Genomic DNA, 15,412 nt, shown 5'->3' on the forward strand with positions numbered 1-15,412 from the left:
TAAAACATGTGATTAAACAAGGGAGAGGCAGCATTTTTAAGCTACAGGCACCAAGCGCCTAGCCCCAAATAAAACGTTCATTATTTATTTTTTTTGCAGCATTTGCAATCATTTGATAATAATAATAATAATAATAATAATAATAATAATAATAATAATAATAATAATAATATGCACAGTTCTGAATCAGTTGTCTAAATGCAGACTCTTTAAAACAACTAAAATGACTATGTGTGTGTGTGTGTATATATATATGTATATACACAGCTCTGGAAAAAATTGAGAGACCACTGCAAAATTATCAGTTTCTCTGGTTTTACTATTTATAGGTATGTGTTTGGGTAAAATGAACATTGTTTTATTCTATAAACTACTGACAACATTTCTCCCAAATTCCAAATAAAAATATTGTCATTTAGAGCATTTATTTGCAGAAAATGACAACTGGTCAAAATAACAAAAAAGATGCAGTGTTGTCAGACCTCGAATAATGCAAAGAAAATAAGTTCATATTCATTTTTAAACAACACAATACTAATGTTTTAACTTAGGAAGAGTTCGGAAATCAATATTTGGTTGAATAACCCTGATTTTCAAACACAGCTTTCATGCGTCTTGGCATGCTCTCCACCAGTCTTTCACATTGATGTTGGGTGACTTTATGCCACTCCTGGCGCAAAAATTCAAGCAACTCGGCTTTGTTTGACGGCTTGTGACCATCCATCTTCCTCCTGATCACATTCCAAAGTTGGAGCATTGTCCTGCTGGAAAAACCAATCCTCAGAGTTGGGGAACATTGTCAGAGCAGAAAGAAGCAAGTTTTCTTCCAGGACAACCTTGTACTTGGCTTGATTCATGCCAAAGCTGCACGATTCCAGCCTTGCTGAAGCACCCCCAGATCATCACCGATCCTCCACCACATTTCACAGTGTGTGCGAGACACTGTGGCTTGTAGGCCTCTCCAGGTCTCCGTCTAACCATTAGACAACCAGGTGTTGGGCAAAGCTGAAAATTGGACTCATCTGGGGGTGCTTCAGCAAGGCTGGAATCGGGCAGATTTGTCTTTGTGAAGGACGCATGAATCAAGCCAAGTGCAAGGTTGTCCTGGAAGAAAACTTGCTTCTTTCTGCTCTGACAATGTTCCCCAACTCTGAGGACTGGTTTTTCCAGCAGGACAATGCTCCATGCCACACAGCCAGGTCAATCAAGGTGTGGATGGAGGACCACCAGATCAAGACCCTGTCATGGCCAGTCCAATCTCCAGACCTGAACCCCATTGAAAACCTCTGGAATGTGATCAAGAGGAAGATGGATGGTCACAAGCCATCAAACAAAGCAGAGCTGCTTGAATTTTTGCGCCAGGAGTGGCATAAAGTCACCCAACATCAATGTGAAAGACTGGTGGAGAGCACTCCAAGAAGCATGAAAGCTGTGTTTGAAAATTAGGGTTATTCCACCAAATATTGATTTCTGAACTCTTCCTAATATATATATATATATATATATATATATATATATATATATATATATATATATATATATATATATATATTTTTTTTTTTTTTTTTTTTCTTGAACACCAAGTGACCTACATGTTCTGGTTCACACACATCTCCTGGATTTGAAACTGGCCAGAGCAGATCGAATTTCACCATCTCCCTGATGAGATTAAAACAGTGTACTGATACAGGGGTCACAATCGATAATCGTATTGTCAAGAAAAATATCACTGTTCACCATGTGAATCGGCCCACCCCTACCTGAAACCCATTTTTCAAAGGTTTCCTTTTTGCAAAGTTTATTTTATATGTACTTTAGTTTGTTATTACATAGCTGACTTTTGTGGGATTGATTACTATTCAGTTGAAAAGGTTACGTAGGTATCTACAATGCTGCTTTCTTGCAGGGTTTTATATTGTGCCTAACTTTTTGCATTAGAATGTAGTCTGAAACATTTGTGTATTGTCCTCGGAGCAGGAAGAGATATACAAAATAAAGGTCTCCTCTGCTCAACATCAGGTTTTAACATAATACTCACATCATGATAGTTAAAGTTACTTAAAATCACTGTACAAGAGCTCTAGTTGAGGATCCAGGAACATTTCCATATCGTTTTCATTGGTGTACTGTGAAGCTTGAGGATGAGCTGTGAGGTTATCCATAATGCACCATAAATCACTCATCCCAAGGCATCTGTTTAGTGACAGGGTCTTGCAAGGCTAAAGGAATCCTCAGGCTTTTCTGAGAACACCGTGCAATCGCCACATTGTGGAGGATGACAGTAAAGGAATCCCCAGGCTTTTCTGAGAACACCGTGCAATCTCCACATTGTGGAGGATGACCCTCTCACAGGTCTGCTCAGACCTCCCTGGGGAACCAACGCGGAGAGAAACCCACACCGACCACTTTGGACAATTAGGAAAAAACCATAGCAACTACTAATAGTTCTACAAAGAAGCAAAAAAAGACTTCCAGCTTTTTTTTTTTTTTTTAAATGAACCATAAAAGAATGCAGTTATGGAGTTGAACAGGCCTTTGTAACCGAGACATCACTACACCCCATCCCTGTCAGTCACTCAATACATGCAATTCAACATTGCTAAGAGCTATAAACTACAGTATCTCCAGAAGCAATTATGAAATTGCATTTTTACACCAGAGAACACGTCTCTAAAATTAGTGCCATATCTAACCATATTTACTGACTTTGTTTTGAGCCAGTTTATTGCCATGTTCATGAGCTTGAGCTACTGTACTGTAGAGGTATGCTATCCATTTTACACACACAGATTTTCTTTCATTCCTACTAGAACTTAGCTTATATAAAAGTTAGTTCCAAGATAACAAATAGTAATGTGTACTTGACTAGGGTCTTGAAGTACTTAAAATTCTGATAATATTTACTTTCTCCAAATTGAAAGTGGCTGATGTCTGCATTTTGGTTACTTGTCAGCACAGAGGCAAGATTTGATTCTGCTTACAGAGGAAATAAAGAGTAGGTTATCTGTGCATGGTAACATTTAACAAGAAACACAGATAAACAGAATATTTAACATGCAAGGTAACCTCCTTCTTAATACATAAAAGTATTTCAAAACCAAATGGGCACCTTCAGGACAAAAACAAAATGTACAGAAATATCCATTAGAAAACGAAGCTGAACGTACGGCCGTTCTACATACAATAAATGCATTTTTTTCTTTTCAAGTTGAGCCTGCAAGGAATGCACTGAGAGGTATTGTCGTCAGCTTATAATGTCTTTGAAATGTGAAATCATCACTGCAGATATTTCCACTGTATCTCTTCAAAACAGAGTGTAAACAGTTCAGAGCTTGGATCCCTTCCAGAATACTCCTGCACTGCCAGACAGCACATGAAGTGTTAAACTATGTTGAGGGTTTCTCTTTCAGGTTCCCAGCAGAGCTGCCATCACTGAGGTCGAGTCAGATACTAACAGACACCACACGCACCCTCCCCCTCTCTGTAACACAGAAGCACCGTGAGGATGTGGAGCTTTGTAAAAACTCCCCAGTGCAGTGGCCTTTCTAATCCAGACCCTGAAACCAATCTGTTTGCCAGAGGGTTCCTCAAGAACCATGGAGAGGAGGTTTTCAGGGATATTCCCCAGATTCAGGTACTCTCAACTTCTCAAAGAATATCCAAACCAAGTTTCACAACTATTGGATTTCTCCATATAAATTACACAATGAATGTACTGTCAAAATTAGGAAATCCTAATATTTTACATCAGATTCAAAAGAACAGGGGTGGGCATCACCTGTAAAGGCCATTCATTTTTTAGCATATCACCCCGAAGGGTGACAAACATATGTAAAGACATAACCAACTCAAGAGAACGCCCCTCTTGTACTGTATATCTACACAGATCTGCAGTGTTAGAAGAGTTAATATGTCATTAGCATGACAATACACTCCATACTGTCCTACCTGTACATGGCCTGTACATGTTTTTTTTTATTTATAAAATACCAGCAATAACAAAATGATAATCCTTGCACTGATTTGCCACAGAAACAACAAGGGCATCAAACACTTTGCTGAAAAGAATCTTTATTTTATGACAGTTCATTTTTAGCAAGCACAATGTGCTGCATCTCAGAAAATGATAACCCTGATCAATATTTTAAATTCACAGTGCCATTAAAATAGTTAACAGCAAATTTTATCTAATATGTAATCATTGTGTAGGTCTCACATTTTTTACAGACGCACACATGAAGGCATATTTGGTTTTCACCATTCCTGTTAACACTGAATAAACACTACATGAAATGTATTTGTCAAAAATGACCTTCTTTGTACTTAGACCAGAATAACAGAAGACATCATTTACAAAGATAGCATGCAAGGGATACATAAGAGGGCTGAAATAAATAACACCCATTCCACTGCACAGAAGTGTGCTTCTCTTCAACAGGTCATATGGGGTGCTTTTTTTCCCCTACTGTAATATAGGAATAAAAAGAATTCCAGCTAACCCAAATGTAAAGAATAATGTGTTCACATTTTTTTTAATATTCAAACATGAAAAGCAATGTTGGTCCCAGCCCTGTGAAGGAAAGCAGCGCATTACATGTAAGTCACAGCAAACACAGTGGTTGCTATAATAAATTTAATATTGTCATGGACAGAGCCAGTGCTGCTCTTCCACATTGGTCTATAACACACATCTGTTGAGAGGACTACTCAGCTAGAGTATCGTTCATCACTCACTGTTAATACCTGCTGGATCAATACACATGGACTGAACCCAGGCAAGGGTTCAGATCACGGAGATACCATTGAGGTAGCTGTATGGATAAGAAAACACACACACTGTGGACTGCCAGCTTGAGAGGCCACTGAGAATTGAGACATGTTCTGAACAGGGCAGGTCTCAATACTGGAGAGTGCACTACCAATAACACTTCAAACACACACACTACTGCATAGAAAAACCTGTTGAGATGTCTATCACTGATAGTGTACAGATTTGGTTAAATAAACTAATAGGGAAAATGTACAAAAATCATAGGGCTGACAATGAAATAACTATAATGATGATAAATCATATTTAACACCTTTAAATTACAACCTTCTCTATAGTTGTTCTTTCTCTGACATTTTTTGTGTCTGCTTTTAACTTGTTGGGAGTTTTAAAATAATATCATACCACTGTTCTCTCCAACAAGCCTCAGCATCTTGTGACAAAAATAACAATTTGTCTACAGAAAAAGAGAGTAAGAAAACACCTGGGTAGCCTTTTTCATTTCAGATCACTGTCAGAAAGTTAATAAAATACCGAGAATATCAAAATAATGTATTACTGGGGGGACTGCAGTCACCAAAAAAAAGTACAAAAACTGTTTAAGTATTTTAAAAGGTAGGTGCTGTGTGCATGCAAGCAGTGTTACTCATGCACTCCCACATGGTGAGACAGTGTCTGAAGACTGAAAAAAGTATACTTTTGATGAGCTTTGAGCTCACTTTTCTTCCTTGGGGATGATGTGGACCAATACCGTTAATCATCTGAAAGCTCGTTTCAACTGCTTTCCTTTTCAGGAACTATTCATTGATGTAACCCTCAATCGAGACTCCAGCCTCTCGAGGTAAACCTATTATTTTGAGACCGTTCCTACAAAGCATTAAGCATATCTGTGTCTGTCTTACAGCTGATTCTCTGATGTCTGCAAAAATGCACGTCACATTAGTGCAGAGCTCACTCGGGCACCAGCAAATCTACAGGGTGGGCAAAGCAGGCGCCTGGCGATTCTGCCTCTATAGAGAGTGCTGCTCATGAACTTTACAGTTTTTAACTCATTGTATAATTGAATACTAAAATCAGTGAAGCACAATCTTCCTGCATTATTTAGAAGTATAAATACTCCCATAAACTCCCATATAGTAATTGAAGAAGACACACCATGTCCATTATTTATTTAATTTTTTTGCAAGTCTATTCATCACGTGACTTCACTCTCTGTCTGCTGAAACTCAAAATGGCGGCTGCACCAATGGGGAAAAAAAAAAGCAATATTTCAGGAAGACAGAGCTAAAAGAAATCTGATTATCTATAAGAGGATGGTGCGATAGTATTCTTAAAGTTTTGCTGTAATTCGCGTGATCATGTACAAGTCAATACAATTAAATATCATAATGACAGTCGTAAACACGTAGACAGTAAGAAAGCAAATAAGACGACAACAATGGCAAAGCACGTCATTCTGTGCTGAAAAACTAAGAAACTCAGTGTTTCATATAGTGTTACTATTATAGTGCCAGTAAAACGATAAACAACGTGTGGAGTACTGTCCATAGGATTACTCTCACATGACAATGCTGGACTGGAACTAAACTGTTTAATATTTTTTACTGTTATTATAAATGTCAGCAATAAGCTAAACAGGTCTTTTCAAAACACCTTTATTTGTAGCCTGAACTACTGTGTTAGTGAAATACAGTAAATATGATTCTCACAACTGTGCTTTTTTACTGTGCTGGACGTTTGATTTTCTGAACTGTTGTAATATATTTCTTAGGTTTTCCTGCTTATTTTAATGCCAGCAATGAGCCAAGTGATGTCAATAAACATTATGACAGGTTTGAAGTGCTTCAGGCGCTTTACTTACATTACAGCAACAAGTCTGACTGAAAAAAAAGAGTTAATTGTGGTAATATCTATTAAGCTTACTTATTTTAACTACCAACATAATATTCATAGTCAAATGCCATATCTAACACAGGGGGCGGGGCAGGGGGAGAAGGTGAGCTCAGTTGCATGCAGATACAGAGAGTCAGATCTAAGGAGATCAGAGAAGCTCTTCGCTTAATACAAAAAATAATTGCAGATTCCAAATTTAATTAAAAAAAAAATAGAAGCTTTCCTTTGCTTAAACCCTTTGCACAAAAACGATGCACAGGCTTGACTATCATTGGATGTCAAACGATACGACGTCAAACCTCAGCCTTACCAAAATGAAATTTAGACATCAAATAATTCTCAAATCAGACCTATTGAAGACAGCACACCCTACTGAAAAAGCTTTACACTAGTCATTTCAGAATACAATGAACATCTGGTCTAAAAAACCACACAAGAGATCCCAGCTCTCTACTGTGACAAGGAGTTGGGCTGCTACAATGAAATCGAAAATCAATTTTTCAATCGATTCCATTCCTCATTACATACATCGATATAAATACTGAATAATCGATTCAATAATTATATTTTTGTAATGCGTACAGTTTAAGATTATCAATGCACCAAACACCCTGCCTTGCTAGTTAATGTATTACTTTGGATGTGCACTACTTTGGAGTTTCAAAATTAACTGTTATAATTAATATTTAACAATATTCAATAACGATAAAAAAAAAAAAAAAAACAATAAGTGATGTATGCATGTTAGGCGTTGCACTTGGTGTTTTTTTTTTTGTGTGCAACTGCATAAGACTGACTATGTTAAAGAAGAAAATGTGGTGTTTTGTAACTGAACTGTACCCCGTTAAGACCGGTCATGCAGAATTTGACAGGTTGCACAAAACGTGACAATAAGCAGGCTTATGAGATGATATTGAGAGGCGATTTCTCAAAGAAACTATGGTGCATGGTGAGTGATTTTTGAAAACTTGTGATAATAAACGGGGTGTGATATTAAGCGAAGGGATATAAAACAGCTTAATTTGTATAATCCAAAAAGCAGTAGCACCTCACAGGGCATTCAAATATGGCTAAACAGCCCAAGCCTGCACATACTGGAACACATCTGAACACCTTAAAGTGTGCTGCTGCACTTATAAAACGGTGTCCCTCTGAAAGTCCACTGGTTTCAAGGGAATCAGCCAAAGATGTGCTGGTATGGAGACTATCTGCACAGGTCAGAACACCTGTTAGTCAATGAGACTTTCTTTTTCTTGTCACTTTATAAAGTGGTTTAGTAAAATTCAAAGGCTTTGTAAAATTAACCCAATATCTAAAATTTACTAGTGTCTGTCATCGATATGACCAGAGATTAACTGCCTATGAATGGTATATTTCAATGCAATGATGGAGGAATGTAGCAGACCAATCAAATCAATGGAAAAGGTGATATAAGTGGAAACCTGTTTCCATGCCTATTGTGTCTTCCTTCACATCTCACTGGCACATGAAGTGCTCATGGCTGGATTAATGTACCCAATGATGTTTCACACTGCTCTTATGAGCCACCAGCTCTCCGAGCACAAAAACTATTTGATCCACAACCCAATCAAACTTGAATTATCGTCTGTAAAGCTTGGATCATGAGTTCATAGATCACATCCAAGAACAACTTTGTAATTGCATCTGTCACTCAGAAGAGAGTAAAATCAACTGTACAGCTGTAGCCTACACTGTAAGAGTAATGGCTTTAATCCATGTACACTGAGATTTCTACAACAGCTACAACCTTGTTTTTAAACTGATCGATACAAAGTTTCCTGACTTTTGCAAACCCAATGGGATCTATAAAACCTTATGTCAAACAAATGACCAAAGGACACTGCATAGTCTTACACTACAGGGATGGAAATAATACTCCAATTGTATAGCAGATTTGCCCAGTCCAGATTTTAATACGAGTCTGATTAGCCAACGTGTATAGATAACAAGCATGTAGATAACAAGTGTGTTTTATTAAACTCATACTAAAACCAGAAATTAATTAAACTGCTATGCAAAGGGAGTCTTATTTCCATCCATCTGTTTTGAGTGTAGCTATTTTTCATACAGTACTAGAGCAGTATTTACAGCATAAAGCAAGGCCTATGTTTTTTGTCTTCTCTGGGCAATAAATTGTTGAAAACATTACATTGAGAGCATAAAGAACATGTAGGCAGTTCAAAACCAGGGAAACCAAAACACTGTTTCAAATGTCAGAAATTATAACAAAAACAGCTCCCCAACCTCCCTCACTATGGCCACACACACCCTGCAGCCTCGCTATAACGGCTTCATTATAACGAACCTGGCCCCTGGACCTCAATAAAAAAAAAAAAAAAAAATTATATAAACACACACACACACACTGTCAACACTCCTGGTCTGTATGCACAGTATGCCACCTCCACAGTGAAGTCAGCTCCTTTGTCTTAATAAAAAGCACACGCTGTGAAACTATACCCCCAAAACAAAAATTAATTTAATGATTTTCATTTTTTGCATGTTTGAATGTTATTATTTAGGGTCACAGTGACCAATAGTAAGGGAAAGAAACAATTGTTTTAACGTAATTTACACACATTATATATTATAAAAAATACAACTGTTTAAATAAATTGAACTAAAAAAGTCCTTTTTGAATTAGAGGTTTGCTTCAGGGCTTTGGCTGGCATCAGTATAATGATTTAAGTAGTCTGCAGTGTCTCCACTCTACCAGATAAGAGTATGTGTTATGCTCTGTTGAATTTTATAATTCACACAGTATTCTAACTCGTATTATAGATTTACACTGCCATGCATCGATGTACAGGTTTGGATAAATGTGTCATTAAGCAAATATAATATCCATGGAATAGTCTAAACTGGGTCTAAAAATAAATTCAAAAATCTGAAAAATTAGTTCTTAATTCAGTCGCTAGACTCGACTGAAATAATGTAATTCATTAAATTATCCAAAGCTCACCACTGCTTGGACGATTATAAAAATAATAACTTAAAAAATAAAGTGGTAGCTGTAAAAACAAAAAGAAAAAAATAAACCTTCGAAGCTAAAATTTGAATCAAATGTAAATTTTTGGATATTTGGAAATATTTTACTTTTCCTCACCAATAGTTTACTAAGCTCATCAATGCATATTTGTTGATTTCAATGTTGTGGAAGCGTGCACGCCTGCATAGCATAGACATGAAACACGATGCACATGGAAAAGCATGCCTGAAAAAGCAACGTCAAAAGAAGTGCTGCCAAATAATTAAAATCGACGTAGCAAAAAATAACAACAATTAACATGGGGAGGCAATCAGTGCAAAAGAACCAGATTTAAATGATGAGACTCGGTTATTCACACCGGCACAAAAACAATCAGTGTGGAATTTTTTGGCTTTGCAGAATGCAGACGGTGTGGTAATTGAGGATGTCTTTCCAGTGTGCCGAATCTGCAAGAAAAAAATTGCTGCAGAAAAATGGAAATTCATCCAATGTTTTTTTGTCCACCTCCGTGATCATCATTCCGCACAGGGAGACAGTGGGAACTGCATCTTCTTCTGCATCTTTAAATATACATTTTTAAGCGTCCAAATTGTTAGTGAAAATGTTAATTTTTCAAGGGTGTTAAGTCCTATGTAGCTACTGTAAGAATGATGCTTGAGTGTGAATAGCTGAATAAGACATTAGTTTTGGTATTTTAGTAGCATAAAGATAAAAATAAAATTGGGGGTATATTTTTTAAACAGGGCCCTATTTTGAAGCGAATGCAAACTTTGTCCTCATTTCTCTGAAAAGAATAAAACAATTTTAAGATTGTAGAACTAGTAAAGTAACAGCTCAAAAGAATAGTGTAATTGCTCCAACCTGCTACATATTTGTTTCTTGATAGTCTTATAATATTGATGATCTTTCCTTTCAGAAAAAAAATGGTGGAAAACTTTGCAATTACTTCACAAATCGGACGTGTAATATTGTGATACTCAATATATCGCAATAGTTTCTGGAATAATATCGTGAGAATGAAAAAGTTAATATCATGACATCCCCAGACCCTAGTCATGCATGCTTTTATTTTATTTTTTATATTTTGGAAAATGATTACATTTTTTCTAGTATGCAGCAATTGATTTTATAATGCAGCAATTGATTTTATACAGTTCACTATTTAAGCTATGCTAAAGACAGGGTGGCATTTTGTTCCACAAGATGGGGCATAAGCGATGTGCTAGCAAGGGGCATGTCTCAATCGGCCGATCGACATCTCATTCAGACCTCTGTTCCATGTGGCACTCTTCACACCAGGGTTCATCTGGAAGGGGATGGTCTAAAAATAACATCCTTCCTCAAAAATGAATACATGCCAGGAGTGGGGTTTTGGAAGGGGGGCTGCCACCTGGTAAAAGCAGCTTAATGGATTCACTACAGTGTGCTACATTGGACTATCACAATGTAGCCTATTCATGTAGTGAGGGCATGTACTTAAATATAAGTTTTGTTGTGGGTAGCAACTGTGGTGTAAAATGCACTTTGCAAATGTACATGGGATGATACTATACAAGTCTGAGATGAAACAAAGCCACACATTACAGAAACTAAAGCATCAATTTGACTTCTCAATGGGTCAACTTTACTAACATGGGAACAGGATGGTATATTTTGAATCACCTGTTTTAATGAAATCTTAAATGGCATTCACCCCTTTCAGTCAATATTTGGTAGAGGCACCTTTGGTAGTAATTACAGCCATGAGTCTATTTGGATAAGTCTCTACCAGTTTTGCACATCTGGACACTGTAATTTTTGCCCATTCTTCTTTGCAAAATTGCTCAAGCTCTGTCAAGTAGGATGGGGACCTTTGGCGAACAGCAATTTTCAACTCTTTCCACATATTCTCAATTGGATTGAGGTCCGAGCTTTGATTGGGCCACTCCAGGACACTGACCTTTTTGTTTTTAAGCCACTCCAGTGTGGCTTTGGCTGTATATTTGGGGTCATTGTCCTGCTGGAAGATGAATCTTCTCAAGTTCCAGTTCTCTTGAAGACTTCAGCAGGTTTTCCTCCAGGATTTCTCTGTACTTTGCTACATCCATTTTGCCCTCTATCTTCACAAGCTTTCCAGGCCCTAACGCAGAGAAGCATCCCCATAGCATGATGCTGCCACCACCATGCTTCACGTTAGGGATGGTGTTCTCAGGATAATGTGCAGTGTTAGGCTTGCGCCAAACATAGCACTTAGTGTTGAGGCCAAAAAGCTCTATTTTGGTCTCATCAGACCATAGAATCTTCTTCCACTTGGTCTCAGAGTCTCCCACATGCCTTCTGGCAAACTCTAGCCGAGATTTGACGTGAGCTTTTCTCAACAAGGCTTTCTTTTTGCCACTCTCCCATAAAGGCCAATTTTGTGAAGCACCCAGGCTATTATTGCTGTATGCAGTGTCTCCCAGCTCAGTCATGGAAGACTAACTCCTTCAGAGTTGCCATAGGCCTCTTGGTGGCCTCCCTGACTAGTGCCCTTCTCGCCCGGATACTCAGTTTTTGAGAACGGCCTGTTCTAGACAGATTCACAGTTGTGTCATATTCTCTCCATTTTTCAATAATGGACTTTACTGTGCTCTGTGGGATATTCGATGCCTTGGAAATGTTCTTATATCCTACCCATGATTGGTGCTTTTGAAGAACCATATTCCAGATTTGCTTTGAATGCTCATTCATCTTCATCATGTAGTTTATGATATGAAATGTACTAACCAACTGTGGGACCTCCCACAGACAGGTGTATTTAACCTGAAACCATATGAAACACCTTAATTGCACACAGGTGGACTCCATTCAACTAATTATGCGACTTCTAATGACAATTGGTTACACCAGAGCTTATTTAGGTATGTCATAGCAAAGGGAATGAATACTTATGCAATAAATTATTTTCTGTTTTATATTTGTAATTAATTTAGAACAATTTGTAGATTTTACTTTTCACTTTGACAGTATGGTCACATTAGTTACACCTTGCTGTTAGGTAGTTGCACTTGACTGATGTATTAAATCAGGTGAGACAGGAAAACCTGAGCTAAAAAAGTCACATACTCTGCTTTATAAATAAAGGTTCGTTTTCTCATCTACAGTTACTATGTGCAAGTGCACAAGACTCAAGCATAAATGTGCATTGCAAATGCAGTCACCAGACTAATTTAAAAATCCAATGGGATCTATTGTTTTGAATTGTGACGTCCTTTGTTAACAGATGGGGTAGTTACTGCACTTGAACAACTTTGGTGTTAAATTTTTTTTCTAGGCCTGTCTGCACAGGTTAAACTGAGGGTCATAACCACAAGGGGGGTTACCATCATTACAAAGAATAACACACACACACCGCGGTTTGCAGTCACGTTACTTATCAACAAAACATTTTAACACGTTATTCATATCTTTAAGTGATTTTATTTTGTGTTTTTTCTATCAAGTCCCACGTAAAGAGTTGGGTTGTCATTATACACTTTTTTTGTTGCCAAGTCCCCAGTCAAACGGCAAAAGAAGCGACAATTCAAATACTGTAAATGTAAACCCGTATCTGTCAAAGTAACATACTGTAACCAAACCAACTGTATCGAATGCAGTTCTACCTAGCGCATCAGCATAGTCACTGATCCTTAACGTAACGGCCCGCCTGTGTAGTACTACCGAACTAAAGTAAACTTGGAGATACTGTACAGTAGCGACCCGTAATATAACAATGATCTTCAAACAGAACACATCATATTCTTCATGTTGTGGATCAGCAAGTACCAAATCTACCAGAATTCGAACAGCCATTTACTATTAGCGCTACATAAATAAACATTAAAGACAACCTCACTCGCATACAGTCAATAGTACCAGATAATAAAAAATAAAAAAAACAGTCAATAAAACCAAATAAAAACTTTGCACTTTCAGCGGTCGCTTCCGGCACTGTGAAGTCACATTTTATAAATGCATCAATACGTACACACACACACATATATGTGTGTGTGTGTAGATTTTTATATATATACATATACATAAAACAGGAAGATTGTATATCTCACAACCAATGCAACTCGCATTTCAAATATCCTTGTTTCACAAACTTAACAAAGCATTGTAAAGACAGGGGGCTGGTGAAGGATGGGGTACAGATCCAAACTCTCAAGCAAAGCGAGATGAGCGATTATAAATACGAGGCGAGCACAGAGCTGTTGTGTGGCGGAACGAAGTCCCGTGTCGTGGCGAGCTCTCGTTGGTGATGAGGATGCTCTTTTTGCCGTCGGCCTGGTAGAGATTCGTTCTCGGTTCTCCCTGGCTCGACAGGGTTTTGAGATATTGTGGTGTATTATAAAGAAGGGGGCTGCTGTGCGGGTTGGGCCTGCTCTGCCTCTTTCGCTCGGTTCTCTCTCCCGTCCCTCTCGGTTTTCACACAGCCCCAGACAAAAAAACCAGAAGCGAGAAAGAAACCCCTTCGGATTGACCCCGCCAGCCGACTCGAATCCCCCCCGAACCGGCACGGCCTTGATCAGAAGGGGCTCGGTATCGTATAGCGCCGGTTCCCCGGTGGGCATAACGGGATATTGTGGAAATAAATACGAGAAAAAAAAACTCACCGCATTAATTTCTCTTCTCCCCGCAGATCCAAGATGGCTGTGTATTCTACAACCGAGGATGCTGGGTGAATAGCCTTTACCCTCTGACCTCCCCGCGACCTGCAAAACCATCTCGTCTCCAACACTGTTGCAGGATTGCAGCTCCCTGAATGTGAGAGAGACCGTGGGCTCACAAATGTACGAAGCGGCTGGAAGAAGATGAAGATGTTAACAGTTCTCAATCGCCGACTATTCTCTAAACGCGGAATTGACAAAGTTGTTTTCGTTGCTTAGGAATGGGCGTGGGATCTCAGTCCAGGCACGCGAATGGAATCTTCTTACGTCGTTGCGTTGCATGAAATGCGTTGCGCCACAGCACTTACTTTACTGCATTAACAGGTGTGTATATATATATATATATATATTACAGTTCTTAGTATATGTTTAATGACATTCAGCAGTAAAGATTCAGTCTGCTCTGCCTGCAGTCAGCTACGACGACGAACCGACACACCTACTGTGTCATCGGCGCAGAAGGGACGTATCCCGAAGCTGCAATCCTTGCTAAATTATAATGCGCTGTGTGTCTCGATAGCTAGACGTCGTTGTTGGAGGACTCTCTGTTTTGTCAGTAAATTACCTGGTAAATGGCGTCCAGCAGAGTTTTTTGTTTTGTTTTAGAGTGCATGTATACAGAAGAGCTTACAGAATATGATCTCAAGTTATTTTCGACCATGACGAAGAATCGATTTTTTTGTGGCCAAAACAAAACCTTGTATTGCTATTTATGTAACACATATTGAATGAAACAACAACATTATAACTGTATTTATAATTGTACCCAATGTAATGTACACAATATATATATATATATATATATATATATATATATATATATATATATATATATATGTGTTGTTTTCAAAGGAAGATTGCAGTAATTATTGGCAGATTAAAAGGAAGATGTACAGATCTGCATAATGCGTTGGTTAGCCACCTGTATTCCTGCAGATTTAAACCACAAGCCAGACACCTGGTGAACGCTTCAAGTTACTTGGGAAAATGTCATCATAATTTTTTGTGCAGGAAGAATGATCTACTGTAAATACTCTGTAGTTAACCATGGTGAATTTACAGTGAGATACA

At 38.1% G+C, this 15,412-nt stretch overlaps 1 protein-coding gene across 5 annotated transcripts in view; it reads right to left on the reverse strand.

The window, feature by feature from the left end:
* Positions 1 to 14,653, reverse strand: part of LOC121320068 (CCR4-NOT transcription complex subunit 2-like) — a 36,134-nt gene extending 21,481 nt beyond the window's left edge. For 2 of the 5 annotated variants that reach the window (XM_041258230.1, XM_041258228.1), the window contains exon 1: positions 14,288 to 14,653. In XM_041258230.1, the coding sequence (XP_041114164.1) occupies positions 14,288 to 14,398 (111 nt within the window). In that variant the 5' untranslated portion in view covers positions 14,399 to 14,653. The remainder of the gene's footprint in view (positions 1 to 14,287) is intronic. The other 3 variants (XM_041258229.1, XM_041258231.1, XM_041258232.1) reach the window with 3 other exon arrangements.
* Between the last annotated feature and the right edge of the window lie 759 nt (positions 14,654 to 15,412).

This window comes from Polyodon spathula, chromosome 8 (genome assembly GCF_017654505.1).
Source record: "Polyodon spathula isolate WHYD16114869_AA chromosome 8, ASM1765450v1, whole genome shotgun sequence".
In the NCBI taxonomy this organism is placed as follows: Eukaryota; Metazoa; Chordata; class Actinopteri; order Acipenseriformes; family Polyodontidae; genus Polyodon; species Polyodon spathula.